This window comes from Excalfactoria chinensis, chromosome 16, assembly GCF_039878825.1.
Source record: "Excalfactoria chinensis isolate bCotChi1 chromosome 16, bCotChi1.hap2, whole genome shotgun sequence".
Classification (NCBI taxonomy): domain Eukaryota; kingdom Metazoa; phylum Chordata; class Aves; order Galliformes; family Phasianidae; genus Excalfactoria; species Excalfactoria chinensis.
The window spans coordinates 6300689-6319346 of NC_092840.1; the positions used below are offsets into that span (position 1 = coordinate 6300689).

Below are 18658 nucleotides of genomic sequence, written 5' to 3' on the forward strand. Positions count from 1 at the left end.
ATGCGACCATCAAAAGCCATGATGGAGACTTGCTCCTGCTGGCAGGGAGATTCCATTTCTGATAGAGGGTTTGTGACTTGGAGCAGCTCTCGGTCTGCTCAAATAGCAGCACCATAGAGAATGAGAAAGTGAGAAACAAGTTCTAAAAACAGTTTATTAAGAGGAGGGTTTTGTTTTGTTTTTTTTTATATTATGGTAAAATCGCATTATTCAAGAATAAGTTACTTGTACAGTACATACAGAAACAATATATAGAAAACCTACTATACAAGAAGAACTCTTCTGTGCAGGTGAAAAGTAGAACTTCCAAATCACTAAAACTCATCCAACAGAACCTGTTGACTTTAGTCACCCTAGAGGCTGGGTGGGAGGGCGCTCAGTGACTGCTGGTGCAGGCTGTGCCCTGGTGGGAGCCAGCAAGCTCACCTTGAAGTCTGGAATACTGTGTTCAGACACTTGGAGGCTTTATATGCTTGGTCGTGTGACAGCAGTGTTGTGTGGTCCAGAGGTGAAGGAACAAAAAGCCCCTCCGTGGCCCCTTCCAGCATGCTGGTGCTGCTCCAGCTCACAGGGATTCCCTCTGCTTTGGCTCCACCTGGACCTGGAGCTCTTCCCCAAGGTATTGCCATGGGACAGTTGTGCTTCAACACCAGTTGGTGGTGGTGTCAGTGTTGGGAACCTGCCCGGGGTGCAGTGTGGCAGAGAGGGATGAGATTAACTAAAAATGTTAATTATTGCTCTCTATCACAGGCACTGTCAGAACCAGATCTTAGCAGTCCTAGCTGGAGAGCAAAGGCACTGCCCCTTCCCTTAGCATCCTTAGTGCCAAAAGCCACGTCCTGGGAGCACCTTTCCTACCCCTGTAATAGAGTACCTGCAGCACTGTGTTAACCTTGCAGGGGGTCACAGCCTGATGAACTCATGTACGTTTTTCTAACCAAATCCAATGGTTCCCCTTTGAACTACACCAAATCCCTTGCGATAGAAGGGCAAGTTAGGAACACTGTGTGTGTGGATGCAATCCCTTTTCCCACCCCTTTGCTGCCTCTGTGGGGGAGCTGGAGTGAGACCCTCTCATCCTTTGGGGAAAATATCATTCAGATGTGGCTGCCTGGGGCTGCAGCAGGTACAAGCAGAGCTTTGCTGAGCAGTTTCTCCCCAAACACAACGATCTGGAGCCATGCACCAAGGAGGCATTGGCCTTTAAAGCCCCAAATTCAGGCAGCCTTGTTCCTGATTTGCTGCTTTTTGGTGCATGGGGACCACACTGCTGCCTGCAGCCTCAATGCAGCTCTGGGAAGGAAGAGAGCACAGGGGCTGCTTTGTTCCCCTGCAGCCTCCCTGTGTTTGGCAGCCCAGGAGGTGACAATGTGCAGTATCGTTTTCTCTGAAATGCTCCAGTTTGGAGTCTGGCTACCATGGAGCAGGCATTGGGGGTGTTGGAAACAGGAGTTGGGCAAAAAAGGCTTTGCATGCTCCGGATGCATAAAGTGGAGAATGGGAGCAGAGCAGGAGGTGGGAGACACAAAACTCCATGTGAGTTCTCAAGGGGATGCAGCCACTTTGTCCTGTCTGCTTATGCATGGCAGTCACTTACCACAGCAGAGCTGTGCGGTTGGCCGTGGGCTGTGCATGGCCAGTGGTGCACGTGGTGCATTCTCAGACCCTTGCAAAAGCTTTGAGGCTTTGTATTGTTGGCTTTCAAACGAAATCCTAAATTAATGCTCTTGAAGGTTCTACTTTTAACAGGGGGGAAATAAAGATTCCCTGCAATGTGAGTTTGAGAGTAATGTTGCATTAGGATCCCTTGGCATTGAGCTATTAGTATCCCTGTGTGTGACAAGGGGGATCAGATGGAGTTTGGGGGTCCCTTCCAACACAAAACCATTCTGTTCATAAGTGGGAGCTGAGCACTGCCAATGTGCCCTGAATGTGGCAATGGCCCCAGCTCCCTCCTTTCTCCTGATAGAGCGGCTGATCCTCTCTCCAGGCACCAGCAGGTAAATGGGGCCCCATGCTTTGAGGGGACACACATGGAGGCAGGTTAAAGTGCTGCTGTACGGGTACTACAGCTGCAGAAACACTGAATCTTCCTCACCTAAGGCACGTTGGATGTTCGGGCTCAGAGGGGCTTTGTGCTCCCTCTGCCCATTACTGCATAGTGTGGAGCACTGTCGTCCCCTTACATGTTTTCTTGCGGGGAGGAGAAAAAGGGCTGAGCAGGGTGCACAGCCGCATGGCCAAGGAAACTGAAGGGAAGCTGAGTTTTGTGCTGGAAACGCCCCCATTGGTGGGGGGATGCTTTGCTGTCAGTCTCCACAGTAGCTCTCAGCAGTGGCACTGTTAGGGATGGAGCTGTTAGTGTTCACGTCTCGGTTAGCATCGCGGTGTGGGCAGCGCTGCTGCAGGATCGGCTGCAACAGGCGAGTTGGGGGAAAAAAAAAGGAGTGAGAAAAGCCAGTTTTTTGCCTTGTCTGTAGAGATAAAACAAATCCTTGTCGAGCAGGAGCGTGGCACAGCCCCATCCCGGCTCGCGGGCAGCGCTTGGCCAAGAATTGTGAATCCATTCCAATGGTGCAGATGCACCACACACCCTCGGCTCCTCCTGGAAGGGGCAGGAGAGCACACGGCAGGCAGCGCGGTGCCCTCGTGCTGGTTGTGTAAACAGTAACGAGAAAGCTTTGATAATACAAAAAAAAATAGATTTTTTTTTTAAATGGCCCTTTAACAGGCCCAGGAGAGGGAGCACACCCAAACTGGAGTGAACAATGACCCCCTTCCTTGCTAAATTAAAAAATAACAATCCCTAACCAGAAGGAAGGAAATACATTCTTTTTCCTCTGTGCCACCCGGAGGGATCTCCGGGATTTCTCCACCAAAAGTGCATCCCAAATGTGCCCATCATCACAGTGGTGTGTACTGGTTGTCCACAGCACGCACACGGCCCCGACCCGGGGCTTCCACTTCGTAGTCCGAATCGCGGGGCCGTGCGCCATGGGGTGCCCCGTTGGGGTTTGAGCCCTGTGCCAGCTCAGCTGCCGGTGGCACCAGGTGGAAGATGGGCTCTGGAGGGGACTCGGAGGGGGTCAGGCTGAATTCTGGGCTCCAGAAGGGCAGCGGGACGGGGAGAGCAGGGCTGGAGCCGGGAGCTGCAGGCAGAGGGAGAGAGCAGATGCTCGAGGTGGTTCTGTCCCAGCACCCTGCTGCTGGCACTGCAGTGCATCCCACAATGGTTGAAGGTAGATTCTGCTTGCCCAAACTGGGACAGCCAGGAGCTCAGGCAGCACCTTTTGGGACACTGCCCCTATGCTTCTGCTTCCCCCCCATGGGCACAGCTGCACCCACTGCCCCAAAGATCATCCTTTAAGGTCAGGACCTTCCCTTTGGGCAAAAACCCTCCCTTAGGGCCAGTACCCTCATCCCTGTCCCCCAGAACCTCCGAGCCCCAGAATGTCTATCCCAGGACTGCTGTTCCCTACCTGGTGGCTGGGGGAGGACAACAACATAGCTGGAGAGCCGGACGTCGCAGGTGGCCCCACACTCCAGCGGGATGGGATAGCGGTGAAAGTGGTGCAGCATCTCTGTGATGGAGGAGAAACGCAGGTGCTGGACACGACACTGGCCCCGCTCCGTCAGCGACAGCCGCAGGTGCTGCAGGGAGGAGCACAGAGAGGTTAGCCTTCTACCAGCTCCCTTGGTGGAGGAGATGATGGGGGACACGGGGATATTTGGGATAGATGGGGGAGGGTACAAATGGCCTTAGCATCACGTGATGCATCTCCAGCCCTGTTCACTGCAGGGTTTTTCCCTCTCCCAAGAATTGGGAACGGGGACACCAGCCCTCTGCAAGCACTGGGACAAGCAGGGCATCAGCTGGGGTGGGGGTGAGATTCTTACAGGGGTAATATTTTCCACCCAGCTGAACTCAATCCAGCCCAACTCATCCCAACCCAACGTATCCCATCCCATCTCCCACCTGTACCTTCGCTCTGCCCTGGAAGTTGAAGGTGAGCACATACTCGCCGCGGCGCGTCTCGCTCTGCCGCACCAGGAAGACGCCGTGGCCCTCCAGCCCCCCCAGCTGCACCAGCTGCGCTGCCTTCACGCGGGAGATGGGCCCATGGAACCAGGGGCAGGAGGACAGGAATTGCTCCATCTTCGGCCCCGCTGCCTCTGCCGGCCCCCCTGGCATTGCCCCTGCCCGGACACAGGGACACCAGCAAGGGTGAGTGCCCCATGGAAGTGGAGACCCTGCCCAGACCAATCATCACCCTCATCCCTTCCCCTGTATCTCTGTCCTTGCACCATTTGGGGCTGGATTAACCCAGAGAGGTATGAGAACCCTCCTGGGGATGGTGTCCTCGACACCTCTGCTTTGTTCTCGGTGTCCCCAGGTGCTCACCTTGGCTTGGGGAGTCAGAGCTGGTGGCAGGGCTGGTGGCTGTGGGATCGGGGTGCCGGCCCGACAGGAGCTCAGGGTCACCCACATCTGACCTGCAAGGATGGGAGAAGCAGGGATGAGTGCTGGGCACAGCATGTGAGGACATGCAGACTCGGGCTTGGCAAGTGCTTACCCTCTGCATGCACACTGCTGGATCTCGGCCATCCAGGAGCTGAGTTGCTGCTCATCCCCCGCCTCGAACAGCACATCAGTGGCATTGGTGACCTGGGGACACCACAGAGGGACAGTAGAGGGAGATGCGCATCCCCATCATATCCTCACCCACATGTAGAGACTGCTCAGAGCACAGCACCCCCACCCTACAGGCCTCATCCCCCCAGCATTAAACCACCCTCCAAAGAGGAAGTGAAATTTAGCACAGGAGCATTGGGCAAGCCACGTGCATCCCAAAAAGGCTGCAAAAGGCTTTGGGGCCATACCTTGAGGACAAAGGTGTGCAGGTTGTCAGGCAACTCAAGGCGTGTGCACCTCCTCACCTCCTGGATGGCCGAGCAGGCAGCGCGCAGCTTTGGCTTGGAGCCCTGCAGAGAGCAAGTGGCACAGCTCAGAGGGGTCATAGGTTGAGGAAATAATAGCCCTCTGGAAAGGAAATACCCCATATGGCAGGGACACATCCTGCATGAATGCTGCCCTGAGGTTGGCATGAGCTGTGCTGGGTAATGCATCCCAAGAAGGAACCCAAGAAGTGGTGCCATAATGCAGAGGAAAGGAGGGAGGAGGCATTTCCCAGCATGTGCCAGGGAGACTGAGCACACTGAGACTGAAAGCAGAGCCTGGCTGCTGAGAACACATCCATGGGACATACCCCAGGTGCTGCCCTGGTGCACCCGTGGTGCCGTGCTGAGAGCTGCCCGCTGCTGCCTGCCTGCTTTCACTCTGACACAGGCACATGACAAAATGCTGACCATGCACTTCCTATAACTCTAATAATACCCCGGCAGCCACTTTCGGTTCCTCTGCTGCCGAGCGGCTGGGGGCTGTGGTATGGGGCACCCACTCTGGGCTCTGGCAGTGCCTGGATGCCGTCAGCCCCATGCCAGTGTGTGCCAGGCACGCAGCCATGAGACCCATCCCTCTGTGCAATGCTGAGCTGCCTCCAGGCTGCACTTTACAGTGCATCAGGGACAGGGACGTGGCTTTGCTCTGCACTCACTGCTACAAAGCCATTCCCATCAATGCATGCCTGCTCCTTCCAGTGCTGGAAATCTTGCTACGTTTGGTTGTGCTTCTTTATTTTGCCTCCCCTTCCCCACCCTCCCCCCCCCCCGCCTCGGTCTCCCTCTCAACCAAGGACTCGGTGTACTCTGGGGCCGGAAGCGCAGCGTGAGAGGGAGCAGCCCTTATCAGCTCTGCGCTGTGCCGAAAGAAAGTTCTTAGAAGTCGGCTGCGGCTCCGTGCCCTGCCAAGAGCCACCGCAATCAGTGTCGGAGCCGCACCACGTCCCCGTGGCTTTGTCCTCCCAGGGACAGCAGTGGCTGCAGTGCAATGCCCGGCACGAGGAGGGGATGCTGCAGTGCCCATCCTGTCAGGCTGGCACATCCCCAAGGTCACGGTGCCAACGTGGCAGGGGCGTTATCGGCACACGTGGCTCGGTCACCGCGCTGCTCGTGCTTTCCTGGAGGGGGAATTCCAGGAAAAGGAATTTCGGCGAAGCCTTGTGCTCGTCTCAGCACGCAGAGCTCGAGGGAGAAGGAAACGATGCTGCCAAGAGATATGGTGCCCCAGCACCACGCTGGCTTCGGAGAAGTGCCTACCGCAGGCACCGCACCTGACCACGAGATGCCCCGTGTGATGGCGGCCCTACCAAGAAGTGCCTTTCTTGGTAACCAGAAGTGCACACTCAACACACTGCATGCTCACGGGCTTTGTATGGGCAGAGAGGTGCCACAGCCTCGTGGAGCTCAGGGAGTTTGGGATGAATGGGAGCATAGAATGAAGACATGGAGTCATTAGGATGGGATGGAATGGGATCATAGAATCATTAAGGATGGGATGAGATCATAGAATAGAAACATAGAATCACTAAGAATAGGATAGGATGGGATGGGATGGGATGAGCACTTCAAATGCTGCTGTTCTCGCTCTGATAAATTCACCCCACTGCTCCCCAGAGGATCTGGAGGGCAGAAGGGGAATCCCAATGCCTAAGTGAGCACCCCACAGTGTCCTGGGGTGCCAGCTCCATGGGGTCCAGAGGACCATGGCAGCTCCCAGCACTGTTAAAATGAGTGTTCGAGTGCAAATGTCCTTCCACCTGTGGTCTGCCAAACCCCAACCATTTTCTAAAGTTTAAAAATACTATGTGAGCTGAGGTGGGTCACACTTCTGAGCCCCACTACTGTGTTGGGGACATTGTGTAAAGTGGCAGGGGGTGACAGCTTTGGAGGCACAGCAGTGATGGCAGCAGCCCAGCTGTGATAGTGGTGGCATGTAGATAACTCTGGTGGCACAGCAATGATGGCAGTGACATGGTGATGGCATGGCAATGTCATAGCAATGGTGGTGGTGGCACAGTGATGATGGTGATGGCATGTGACTGGTAGCATGGCAATGAGAGCAGTGGCACAGCAATGGTGGCAGTGGCACTGTGATATCAAGGTGGTGATGGTGGTGGCATGGCGATGATGGCAGTGGCACAGCAATGATGGTGGTGGCACGGTGATGACACAGCAATGACAGCAGTGGTACAGCTCCAGCAGCAGGGCCAGGGCTACGTAGAGCAAAAGCAAATCCTTCGAGTGCAGCCCATCCACGTGCTGGGGATTTCCCCACGTTGGCTCTTTTGCTTCCACCTTGAGCCATGTCACGGTGTATGGGTGAGGTCTGTCCCTTCTGGTAAGCCATAGCTCAGCTGTTCCATTACACAGGGGACAAACCTCAGCCAGTGGCAGAATGGCACAGCTCAGCCCCGCTGGGATTCCCACAGAGCTGAGAAGGGACAGACAGATGGAGGGACAGACGGGGCACTGAGATTTGCAGCAGAGCGGGTGCTGTGTTATGCCAGCCCCAAACCACATCCTGCACCCGCAGCCCCGGGGGAGTTTTCTGAAGTTTCCCAGGGGGACGGTGGCACGCAGCCACGATGGGTGAGGTCCCCATTGTTTCCAACGCAGAGCAGCAACCTGAGGACATGCTGGTGGGCTCAGGGCATTTGTCACCCTCATCCCTGAGGGTCTGCACCAGAGGTAATCCCAGCAGATGTTCTGGGTGCAGGCAACAAGGCTCATTCCAGCACTCATCCTTTGGTTCCAAGGCACTGACAAGCCCAGTGTTGGCCCTCCAGCAGTTGATCCCAGTGACCTGTGGGGCTGGCGTTGCTGCTGATCCCAGTGCTCATCCTTGGCCACTCACATCACAGCGGGTCTTGAGGGCACCGGTCCTATCCGGGCAGCCCTGTGATGGTTCTGGGGGATTTCTGAGCTTTTCCATTCATCCTTGCCATTTCCCAGCAGCCTTTCTTCCACTGACCGCAGCTTCTCCCTGCCTCTGCTTGGCCCTGACCCACAGCCCCTCCTCTCTTCCTTTAATTCTTCTCCTGCAGCCTCTTCCTCCTCTGCCCCGTTTCCTCCTCCACACTCAGGGCAAAGATTTCCCACACGGGCACCGCTTCCCTCACCCCATTTTGGTGCTGTGTCCCCCTCTCCATGTGCTTATGGCACCCGTGGCTGGGAGAGCCATGTGGCACATGGAGACCATTCACTCTGAACCCAACTGACAGCAGCTCTGAGCACCTTCATAGATTCTCTGCACTGGCCATATGCTGTAAATATAGGGCCTTTCCTGCCTGTTGGACAGAGAAATGTGAAAGCTGGTGTGGTGGGGGGAACTCAAGACCCCCTCCATCACCTCCTGCTTGCCACCACCCCAAAAAAGCCCCTTTCAACCCCACTGCCCCCACTCAAACAACACCGGAGGGAAAAACAAGTATCTAAGACAGAAACCCCAAAGCCTGCAGTGGGGACTGAGCTGTCCCTGAGGGGAGCAGGTTGGGTGGCTACAAGGGGCCCCGTTGTGCCAGCCCCGAGCACAGCCGCAGGGCACAAAGCACCCTCTGTTCCTGTCTCTGGTGGCTCTGCACTGGAGCAAAGCGCTTTGGGGGAGCACAGCCCCCAGCTCTCAGAGCAGCTATTTCTAACAGAGGAATAACTGGGGTGCTGGCAGTGCCCCTCCCCAAAAAGGCATCAGTGCTGCTCAGCCCCCATGGGGAGGGCTGCAGGGGGCTGGGAACCCACGTGCTCTCAGGGCTGACTGCCCGTCTTTGTGCATTGATGAAAAGGCCCATAAATAAGGCAGAGGCTGCTTCGCAGGCAGGGCATGAACGAGGAAACGTCCCTCTGAAAGCCCCGTGCGCTGCACGCGCCAGCACGGCTGAATGTCTCCCATTCAGCTCCAGCCCCACAGATCGGGGGGAATCAGGGATGGGGGTGAAGTGGGACGCTCCCAGCTTCAGCCAAACGCAGTGCACCGTGTTGGCCAAATCCACAGCCATGGTAGCACTGCTGGACCCCAACCTGGGGATGCTGAGCTCCCCACAATGCTCACAGCAGTGCACATCCCTTCTACCAGCCATGAGAAATGGGAATGGGGAGCAGCCACCCTCTGACCTGGCCCCATTCACCCCCAGCAGAGCAGCGCTTTGGAAAAGCAGAGCTATAAACAGGAGAGCTTTACGCAGCCGGCGCTTGCCAGCCGCTCGGGGTTTTATTTTCAGCCAAACTCGCTTCCAGCGTGGGCTGCTTTAATAATTTCCTGGCATAAATAAAAGAGCCTGGAAAGTAAACAAGGTGGGGAGGGAGCGGGCGGGAGACACTTGGGCTGAGTCACCCCAAGGGCTGCAGAACCCGGTGCCTGTGGGGGTGTTCACTCTTCATTCGCTCCTATGGGCGATAAGCAGGAGCAGAGTCGGGTTTGGCATCATGTGGGATGAGACTGCCAAGGGCAGAGAATGCAACTGAACTCCAGCCATAGTTGACCTGTCCACCCTGCTGAGCGCTGCTTAATTGTTAGCACCATCACCAGCAAAATGTCACCTCTGTGATGCTGGAGCAATGGGGACCAGCATGGAGCAGAGTGTCCCCCTCAGCCCCAGGGCTTCTCCAGCCCTGCACAGCTCTCATAAATATTTACCTTCGAAAGAAGCAGCACTCAGCCCTGACACAACCACATCCTGGACCATTAAAAAAAAGAAAAAAAAAAAAAAAAAAAAAAAAAGGTGTAAAAAAATAAAGGGAGCTCCAATCACCCAAAAGCACCACCATCTTACATCAGCAGGTGCTGCACATGCCAGGACCCCCCGATCGCACACAAGGGAAAGGCAGTGGGTTGGGTTTCCCAGTACCTTTCCTTGAGGCTCTCCATTTATCCCTGTTTTGCTCACTCCCTGACACGCATGTGACCCTTTCCTACCCAAGAGCACTACAGCATCCTGCAGGGCAGATGGCCCCATCCCCACGGGCAGAGAGACCACAGCGGTAGAGCAAAACCACCTCAAACCTTCAAGAACTGGGTCTAAAAGAAAGGAACCCTCCGCTCTTCTCTTCAAGCAAACCCAGAGAGCCCCAGGGCAGGGAAAGGGGCAGCTTTGCCCTTCCCATGTGAACCAATCAAGCCCTGGCAGGCTCCATCCCAGCAACACGGTTTCCAAAATAAGAAACTCTGCTCTTCAGCAATTAATGCCGGAGCTGCGGTTACGCTGCTAAAAGTGGGTTTCTTTATTTATTTCATTTCCACCCCCCCCAGTGCATGACCAAGGATGGAAAAAGTTGTGGTTAATCAATGACAAATAACCTTTTGTCTCATCGCCCCTCCCTGCCGCCTGCCCTCACCCTGAAATACGAGAAAAAAGAAAGAAAGAAAAGAAAAAGTCACCACTGAAATCCCACAAAGCCCAGGATACGCCCAGCACAGCCTTCGAAGAACAGCAGCGAGGGGATGTGCTGACACCCGCTGTCACCAGCAAGGCTGTGGGTGAGAGGGGATGCAGTGCTGGCCCAGGGCAATGGGAGCTGCCTCACTGCCCTGGGGTTGCTTCATGGCATTATGGCAATGGGGGAGAAAAAGGTAGAATGGAATGGGTTACGGAATGGAACCCAGGGTGGTGGCAGAGCATGAGGTGATCCCATCTTGGGGACCCCTTGCTTGGGGTTTGCTGCTCAGTGCCCATCCACGTTTGCTGTGGGCAAAGGGGAGCAGATGCATGGATCAGTGAGTGGTGTCCCAGCCTTGAACCACTGCGAGAGCTCACTTAGAAGAGTAAATACATTTTAGGTTTGAAGCCACACCTTGCAACAAGGGATGGGATTTGCTCAAGTCCTTGCCTAGAACAGTGGTGCCAGTGCAGCCGCCATGGCCATGCCAATGCTTCTTCCCAAAATGCAGTCACTTCATCCTATCCCATCCCATCTCATCCCACTGGAAACTGCAACTCTGGGCCATTCCCATCCCATTCATCCCATGGGAACCACGGCACCGAGTCATACCCCATGGCTCTGGGTCTGTCATGGGAGCCCCTGGGCTGACAGCTGCCGGCTCAGGGGAGCTCAGTTCTCAGAAATGAGCTTCAGGTGAAAGGAAGGGAAAAAGACAGCAGAAAAAAAAAAGAAAAAAAAAAAAAGAAAAAAAAAAGAAAAGAAAAGAAAAAAAAAAGAAAAAAAAAAAAGAAAAAAAAAAAAAGAAGAAGAAGAAGAAAAAAGGAAGTCACAGCAGTCTCGCACCGAGCAAAGATAAAAATACTGAAAACACCACCCCTCCCATGGCTGAGGACGTAAGAGCTGTGACAGAGGTACCTCCGTCTGCACCGGAAAGAGCCTTCGCAGCCCATCTCGGAGTACAATCTTTTACGGGATGTGATGGATTTCATTAAAATGCCATCAAGAAACCAGCACAAATGAAAATCCCATTTCCCTTCCCCTTCCTGTAAGAACATCTGGTCAACATAAACGGCTCGGGACATTTCCGTTGCAAATCCCAATTTTCACGGGGTTTAGGGCTTGGCCATAAAATATGCGCGTGGGGCTCAGCACACAGATAGGGCAGCCCCACACCCAGCAAGCTCCATCCCTTCAGTGGGGCAGGGGCACAAATGCCCCCTGTGCAGCTTCCAGAGCTACCTGATCCATGAGGATATACGGTGCAGTAGAGCAGAAAGCCCCAAGTGAGGAGAAACGGCGAGCACAACCCTCATACGAGACATCAGAGAACCCACAGCTCTCCATGCCCTCATCCCTTCACCATTCGCAGCCACCCAAGCAGCAACCAAGCCCTGTGCAGTGGGATGAAGGTGCTCCGTGTCCCATAAGACCCAAAGGGAAGGGCTGAACCCCAGCCTGGCTCCCACAGCCCTGAGTAAGCGAAAGCGGCGGTGGCTGCCACATGTGACACCGAGCTGCGAAAAGCGAAAGCAGCAGCGGCGTATGGGGACACCGCAGGGATGTCAGCTCCTTCTGCTCCTCCAAGTCGTGGTGCTTTGTTAAATGAGTTAAATGAGTACTCAGTAAAAATATATATCTATAATAATTTAAAAAAAAAAAAAAAAAAAGTAAAACCAGCCCCCACTTGATGAAAAGCCCATCCTGTTCCGGCAGCGTCAGCCCTGCCATGTGCAGGAACTGGCTTTTTAGAGATTAAAACACCACAGTAAAACCCCACTGCCACCCAGATCTGGTCAGAATAAAACCGAGCTCCCTGCAGACCGCATGGGGGGGGGATGGAGCTGCTTCTCATTCTCTGTTTCCTTCTGGAATTTCCCTGGGAGCACCGTGAGGCCCAACCCTACATGAGTCTGAGGTTGGCCATCCTGGTCCCTGGGGATGAGTGGCTCTCCCAGCAAGGCCCCTATCCCAGGACCAGCCCTGTATCCATGCAGGAGGCGGATGCTCTGCTTCCAGATGGCAATAATCTGTTCTTACAAGTTGCTATTGGCGTGGGATCATTGAGATCCCTTCCAACCACTCTACAAACTGCTTGCAGTTTGGGCTTCCATCCTCCTTGGCATGGAGGTCCCTTGAAAGCCACGGCATTCTGCAAATCACTCGAAGTTTGTGCTCACACCACCCCTGACATGGAAACAGGGAATTGTTGAGGAGAACTCAACCCAAACCATTCGACAAACTGCTCTGCACACTGCTCTTGACATGAAGACATTGGATGACTGAGGTCCCTCCCAACCCAAGTCATTCTACGATTGATCCTATGATCCTGGAACAGCATCACTCAGCCAAACCCATCACCCCACACAGACAGCATCTCCTTACCTTTGGTGGGTCGAAGAGCTCCAGCACATACTCCTCACCATCGGGCATCCCTGCCCTGCGCAGCACCAGACGGCAGCGCTGCCAGCGCGTCCCGCTGTCCAGTGACGTCTCATCCAGCAGCCCGTACCGCAGCGTCCCCTCCTTGCGCACCTCGGGGGGCTGCTCCCGGGACAGCCCCCAGGGCAGGATACGTTTGCTCAGTCCCGATTTGAGAGCAGCCTCTGCCACTTCACCATCGGCCTCTGTGGGGAGAGCATCCGAGGAGCGGCGGCGGAAGAGGCTGCGCCAGCTGCGGCGGAGTTGGCTGAGTGAAAATGGTCTCCGTGCTGGCCCCGTCAGCTCCTCTGAGCTCCACGATTTGCGCAGCCCTGTGGGGGGCTCAGCCGTGGGCTCAGGGCGAGCGGGTGGCTCTGCTTCGCCTTTGGAAGCCACCGTGCCCAGGGATGGGTTTGCATGCTGGCGTTGTGTGTCCCGGTAATCCCGTGCTGGGCCAGCAGGCAGGATGCGGAGCTGGCTCATGGCAAAGCCCTCCTTCACCTCATTGCAGAAATATTGCTGGAAGAGGTCGGCGAAGCGCAGCGAGAAGTTCTCTGCAGCCAGCAGGTCATGGTGCGGGTGCTCGGTGGCGAAGCGCAGGTAGTGTCGCGCCAGCTCCTTGGCGGTGCTGATGGCGTGCAGCTCACAAAACTCATGCCAGCCCCGGGGATACGCTGGCGTGCCGGCCGGCAGAGCGTGCCCATTCATTGCCGTGGCTCCAGCGAGGTGGCCGTGCTGCAAGACAGAGCACAGCGGTGCCATCAGGATGAATCCTTCCCCAACACCTCCCCGCTTGGCCACCCTCACTGGCACCAAATCCGTTCATCCCCCAGGATGCACTTGCATTCAGCTCGGCAAGAAACCACAATGGCTCACAACCCACAGCCCAGCAGAGCACCACATGTCCCAGATGCCAGCCCCATCGCCCTCGCTCTCCGTGCCTCAGTTTCCCTGCCTGCACAGCGTCTGCGTGGCTTCCTGCCCACACAGCTGCTGGCGGCTCCCACAGGACGTGCGGCCCGGCTGTATCCGCTTTCATTCTGCCAAGGGCTTAACAGCGCTGATGGGTTTCCCTCCTGGGAACTATTTCAGCTGAGCTGATAAAACTGCTGGGGGAGGGACAGGAGGGGAGGAAACCAAACAAATTGCTGCTGCAATCCAGGGAGGGAGCTGCTTCGTGCAGCAGATTCAGACAGAGTTGTGGCCACACTGACAGCACAGGAATGAGTAGAGCATCCCCTTGGGGATGCTCTGATGGGGCAAAGAGGAGCGTTTGTCCGTCCGTCCATCCACCCACCCACAGTGCCCACTCGATGTCCCCACCACGTCCCGCAACACTGCATGGAGCAACACGGCTGCTCCTCGCTCCGTACTCAAGGCATCCTTTCAACAAATGCAAATCCACTTCCAACATCAGTTGGTTCTCCAATTGGACACAACACACAGATAGTCACAAAGAATCCTTAAACCAACCTGCTCCCCTGTTTGGGGGTACCTTCCATGCCTGCATTTGGACACTGTGGATGCCCCAGGGCTCTCCATGCAGATATTACCACCATGGCCATCGATCTGATGGCCCCAGGGACCCTTCTGGGCCCCGATGTGGCCCCATTGAGCCCTGCAGCTCCCCACAGCCGGCGTGGCCCCACTGTTCCCCCCGTACCTTGTGCTTGCATGCGGCATTTATCGGGGCTGTGCATTCTGCTCAGGCAGGAAACATCCTCCAGCCCGCCCGTATCCTGCCGCACCGCGCACCACCGCCTCCCCACAGCTGCTAGAAGGGGAGGAAAAGTGATTGCATTCCTTTGGGGCGGGGAATAATAATAATAATAACAGTAGTAATAAATATATTAAAAAAAAAAAAGTAGAAGCACAAAGGAAGCGAGCAAGGAGATTTGGAGAGCAGCAGAGCGGCAGATCAGCTTTGCAGACAGGGCGGCGATAACGCTGGGAACGACAGCCTCTATCTCTGCCCACCCGCCGGCCTTCCGAGTACGTGCCGTGCAGTTTCTGGGCGATGGGAGATGTTATCAGCCCCACGGCCCGGCTGAGCCCCACAGTGGGCCCCGCACACAGCCGTCTATCAGCAGCGCCAGCCTGCCCATGACTCAGCACCCTACTGCTGTGCTGACGCTTCCGCCGGCACCCAGGGATCGCCGGCACACGCAGAGTCTGCAGGGACAGTGCCATGATGCACGCGGATGGATTTGGAGCTTTGGAAGAGGTTGGATCTGGGGATGCTGGGATTCATCTGCGGCACGTGGTGGGAAAGGAGCGTGAGGTCACAACGCGTGTTTTCCAGCTGGGATGAGGATGGGAATGCAGCCCCAGTGCTTATGGCATCGCCTTTGCCCCCAGCGCACCGGGATGGAGAAAGAGGGATGCTCCACTTGGATCCAACTCAAAGGGATTTTGGCATCGCATTCTGCAGGTCACCACCGAGCCAAAGCAATCACCACGATGGCACATTGCGTCCATTTGCACCCAATGGAGAATCCCGCCCACCCCCGGGCCTGGCCCTGCTCATTGGGATTCACAGCTCTTATCTGAAGGCAGTGGAAAAGTGCAGAGCCTGTCCTGCTTTGGGGCTTTTTTGGGGTTCATTTGGGGTGCGGGGCTGGGAGCAGCCATCTCTTAGAGAACAAGGGGATGAGACAGGATGGAACACAACAGGATGCAACAGGACTGGATGGGATGAGATGGATGGGATGGCACCAATTGGCCGCACTTTGATGTGGGTGGCAGCAACAAGCCCCAGCCTGCATCAGGATCCGGCCCTGCAGCTGCACCGCCTCCAGCACTCCCAGGAGATCTCATTAAAGTGCTCCCACTGACCCTATTGCCCAACCCGCAGAGCAGCACTCCAGCCCCCGGGTTTTGGGAGCAAAAGCAGCCATCTGAAAATGAAAGCGGCCCCAGCCTCCAGTCAGCAGTGGAAATGGGATCTGCGCACAGAAACGGCTGTACCCAGAGCAGAGGAAAAGCTGTGCACTTTTAGCTTCTCTTTTAGGATGCCCTACAAGTGATTTTCCGGAGGGGCCGGGGAACGCCCCGCAGCTCCCTGCTTCTTCGACTCACACAAACACAGCGTTCCCACAATGCTGCGAGTGGAACATTGTTCCTTCCCAGGATGTCCTCCATGAAAAGAGCTATTCTGAGCCAGGCAGCAGCCGCCGCTCTTGGCACGGCCCCGCAGCCCAGAGCAGGGCAATGAACGGCACTTTTCAGTGCTGCTGCATCCAGCTGGGGGGGCTCATGGGGATGGTGGGGGTGGACAGCTCTGTGGGCATCCCAATGGCATGGCTCAGTCCCTCTGCAAGCAGTTCCTATAGGACCAGGTTCCTCTGCATCTCACTGCTATGGGGCTGGGGCAGTAGGAGCTGACAGCTGGATGTGATCCCTGGAGAATATGGCTGTGTGCAGCTCTGAGTGTTTTGGTGTTTTGCAGCCTGGGGAGGTGGAGAAGGGGACAGTCCTATGTCACCCTATGGAGACAGATGCCTACTCTGAGCAGACCTACGATGCCATGCACTCTTTGCCCTGGGCACGGCAGTGGTAAACAGCCTTGGTGCTGTGCCCATGGCAGACCCACTCTGTTTTATGGCTGCCTTTCACATGCAGCCAAGCCTCTGCTCCCTCCTGGCCTTTGCACCCTGTGGCTGCATCCCTGCTGCCCCAGCACCCATGGCACACTGCTGCCACCCCCCTGCTGTGGACACAGCCCTGTGGGACGATCCCTGCTGTTCCCAAGCTGGTTTTCCTCTCGTTCCACTTTCTAGGGACGCATGCACGTGTGCTGCTAATGTGCCCACCAGCACAACAAAAGTCATCCTACTGAAGGCTGCCTCCGCCCTTCAGCCAGTTCTGCAGCACTGCAGCCACGGGTTCAGCCCCACGACCACCCCCCACTGCAGAAGGGATGGGGCTCAACCCCTGCATCCCACAGCTGTGTGGGGCAGGATGGGGCCCTTCCTCCTTTTGAGCCGCACACCGCAGCCCCGCCAGCAACTCTTGCACTTTCACTTTGTGCCTCTGGCTGGGATTTGTCCAAACGCCATTTCTTTGCCCCAGTCCCTCCCCTGGGGAGGCTGCATGGCTGGGGGGGCGGACATATACGAGTTTTGTTCTCGGAGCCTCCCAAAAGCACACAGCCCAAAGCAAAACACAGTGAAACCAACACGGATCTTCCCAGAGACTGTAAATACATAACGGTGAAGGGGTAAAGAAAAAGTAACAGAGCAATACTGGGAGTGGGGCTAAATGTCCTCCATGAATCAAAATGAGCTGAAAAGAAGTCAGAGGAGCGGAGCTGGTCCCGGCCCCGCAGCCCCATAGCACGCGGGACATGGCTGGGTTCCAGCGCAGCACCGCTTCCTCCAGCTGCTTTCACTACCAAAAGCGCAGCAGCCCCAAAAGTCCCCGCAAGCCCAGCACATCTTGAATCCATTTGCAGCAACAATGTCGAAATCGCAGCTCGACAGCTCGCTCCGGTTTCCTTGACAGTAAATCCCAGCGGCGGCCGCATTATTCCCAGTGCCGGAGCCAACGGGTCAGGGCTCAGTGCGGTGACCCCAACTGGCGCAGCGGGGCTGACACGAGGGCGCTGGCACTGCACTGCTTGCGGTGTGTCGGCCTCGTGCTCCGGGGCCCCGCGTGTGCCAAACCACGCAGCACTGCGAGCCAGCAAAGTGCACTGGGCAGAGGGGCAGCGTGGTGGGCAGGGAGGCACCCCTAATTGTGGGGCAGCATCACCTCTTTTGTGGTCTTGCACCCTCTTTAAGGAGCCATCAGACCTTTGGAGTTCTGAGCCCTCTGTAAGGGATCACCATCCCTTTGGGGTCCTGACCCTAAAGGATCACACCAAAGGTGGAGGATTGGGAGCACAGTGCCCAGGCTAGGAGTGCTAGGACCCTTCCAAAGAGAACAGAGAACCCAGAAAAGGAAGTGTCCAGAGGATAAGGGGTGCTGGGACCCTCAGCGATAAGAACAGGAGGTGCCCAGAGGTTATGGGGTGCTGGGATACGGAGCACACACTGCGAACAGGAAGAGTTCTTCGGGAAAAGGGGACCCAAGATAAGGCCGGGGGTGCGGGGAGGGCTCGGGGGGACCCCGCTCCGGGCTGGGACACAGCAAAGAAACGGCAGCCCCGCGCTCCCCTCCACCACTTTCCTTTCGCAATCGCTTCCCTGAGCCACCCGCCCCGTCCCGGCCCCGCTCCGCAGTTACCTGCACGAGAAAGCGCCCGGGGGCCGCTCGCCCATGGTGGCACGGCACGGCACGGCGCGGCTCAGGCAGGAAACCGATGCGAACTGCTCCGCATTTCCGCCGTGCGAAGGAACCGCGGGGCGCGGACCCCGGCCCGGGGCGTTATGTAAAACGGCGCCGCGCGGCGGATCGAGGGTGGAGGCTGCGCGGGGGCGGAGCGGGAGCAGCACCCGCAGCTCCGCCGGGGCCCCGCCGCCCCGCAGCGGCCGATCCGCGGGTGCGCAGCGCTCCGCGCCCCTCCCGTCATCTGATGGCGCAAACTGCGCGCGTTGGGTATTCAGGATTCGGGGCGGTTTTGTAGGGGGTGACCGGGGGTCCCCAACATGGGGTTGTTCGGGGGCTCTGAGAAATGGGGGCTCTGCGGCGGTGCCGGTGGGTGAGACGCTGTCCCGGAGCCCATTTCGCAGCGGTTCCCTCTGCCTTTCGGCGAAGGAAGTCGGCAGACGGCACAACAAGGCACGCGTGGCTACAGCCGTTTCCAACGCGAGGACAAATGGCCCTCGGGTCCCTCAGCCCGATGGGCTTCAATGGGTGCACGCAGTTGCCAAGCTTGGCCATCCCGGTGCCATCCCAGTGCCGCCCCAGGGCTGCCCTGGTGCCATTCTAGTGCCAGCCAAGTGTCATCTCAGTGCCATCCTGGTGC

The 18658-nt window shown here is 56.5% G+C and overlaps 1 protein-coding gene across 1 annotated transcript; it reads right to left on the minus strand.

The window, feature by feature from the left end:
- Positions 1 to 142: 142 nt before the first annotated feature.
- On the minus strand, positions 143 to 18262 carry SH2B3 (SH2B adaptor protein 3). Its single transcript, XM_072351452.1, is given in 9 exon segments — positions 143 to 3149; positions 3480 to 3651; positions 3983 to 4197; positions 4403 to 4494; positions 4575 to 4666; positions 4882 to 4983; positions 12715 to 13485; positions 17977 to 18115; positions 18117 to 18262. Coding segments are annotated over 9 exon segments (1974 nt in total). The 3' UTR covers positions 143 to 2904.
- Between the last annotated feature and the right edge of the window lie 396 nt (positions 18263 to 18658).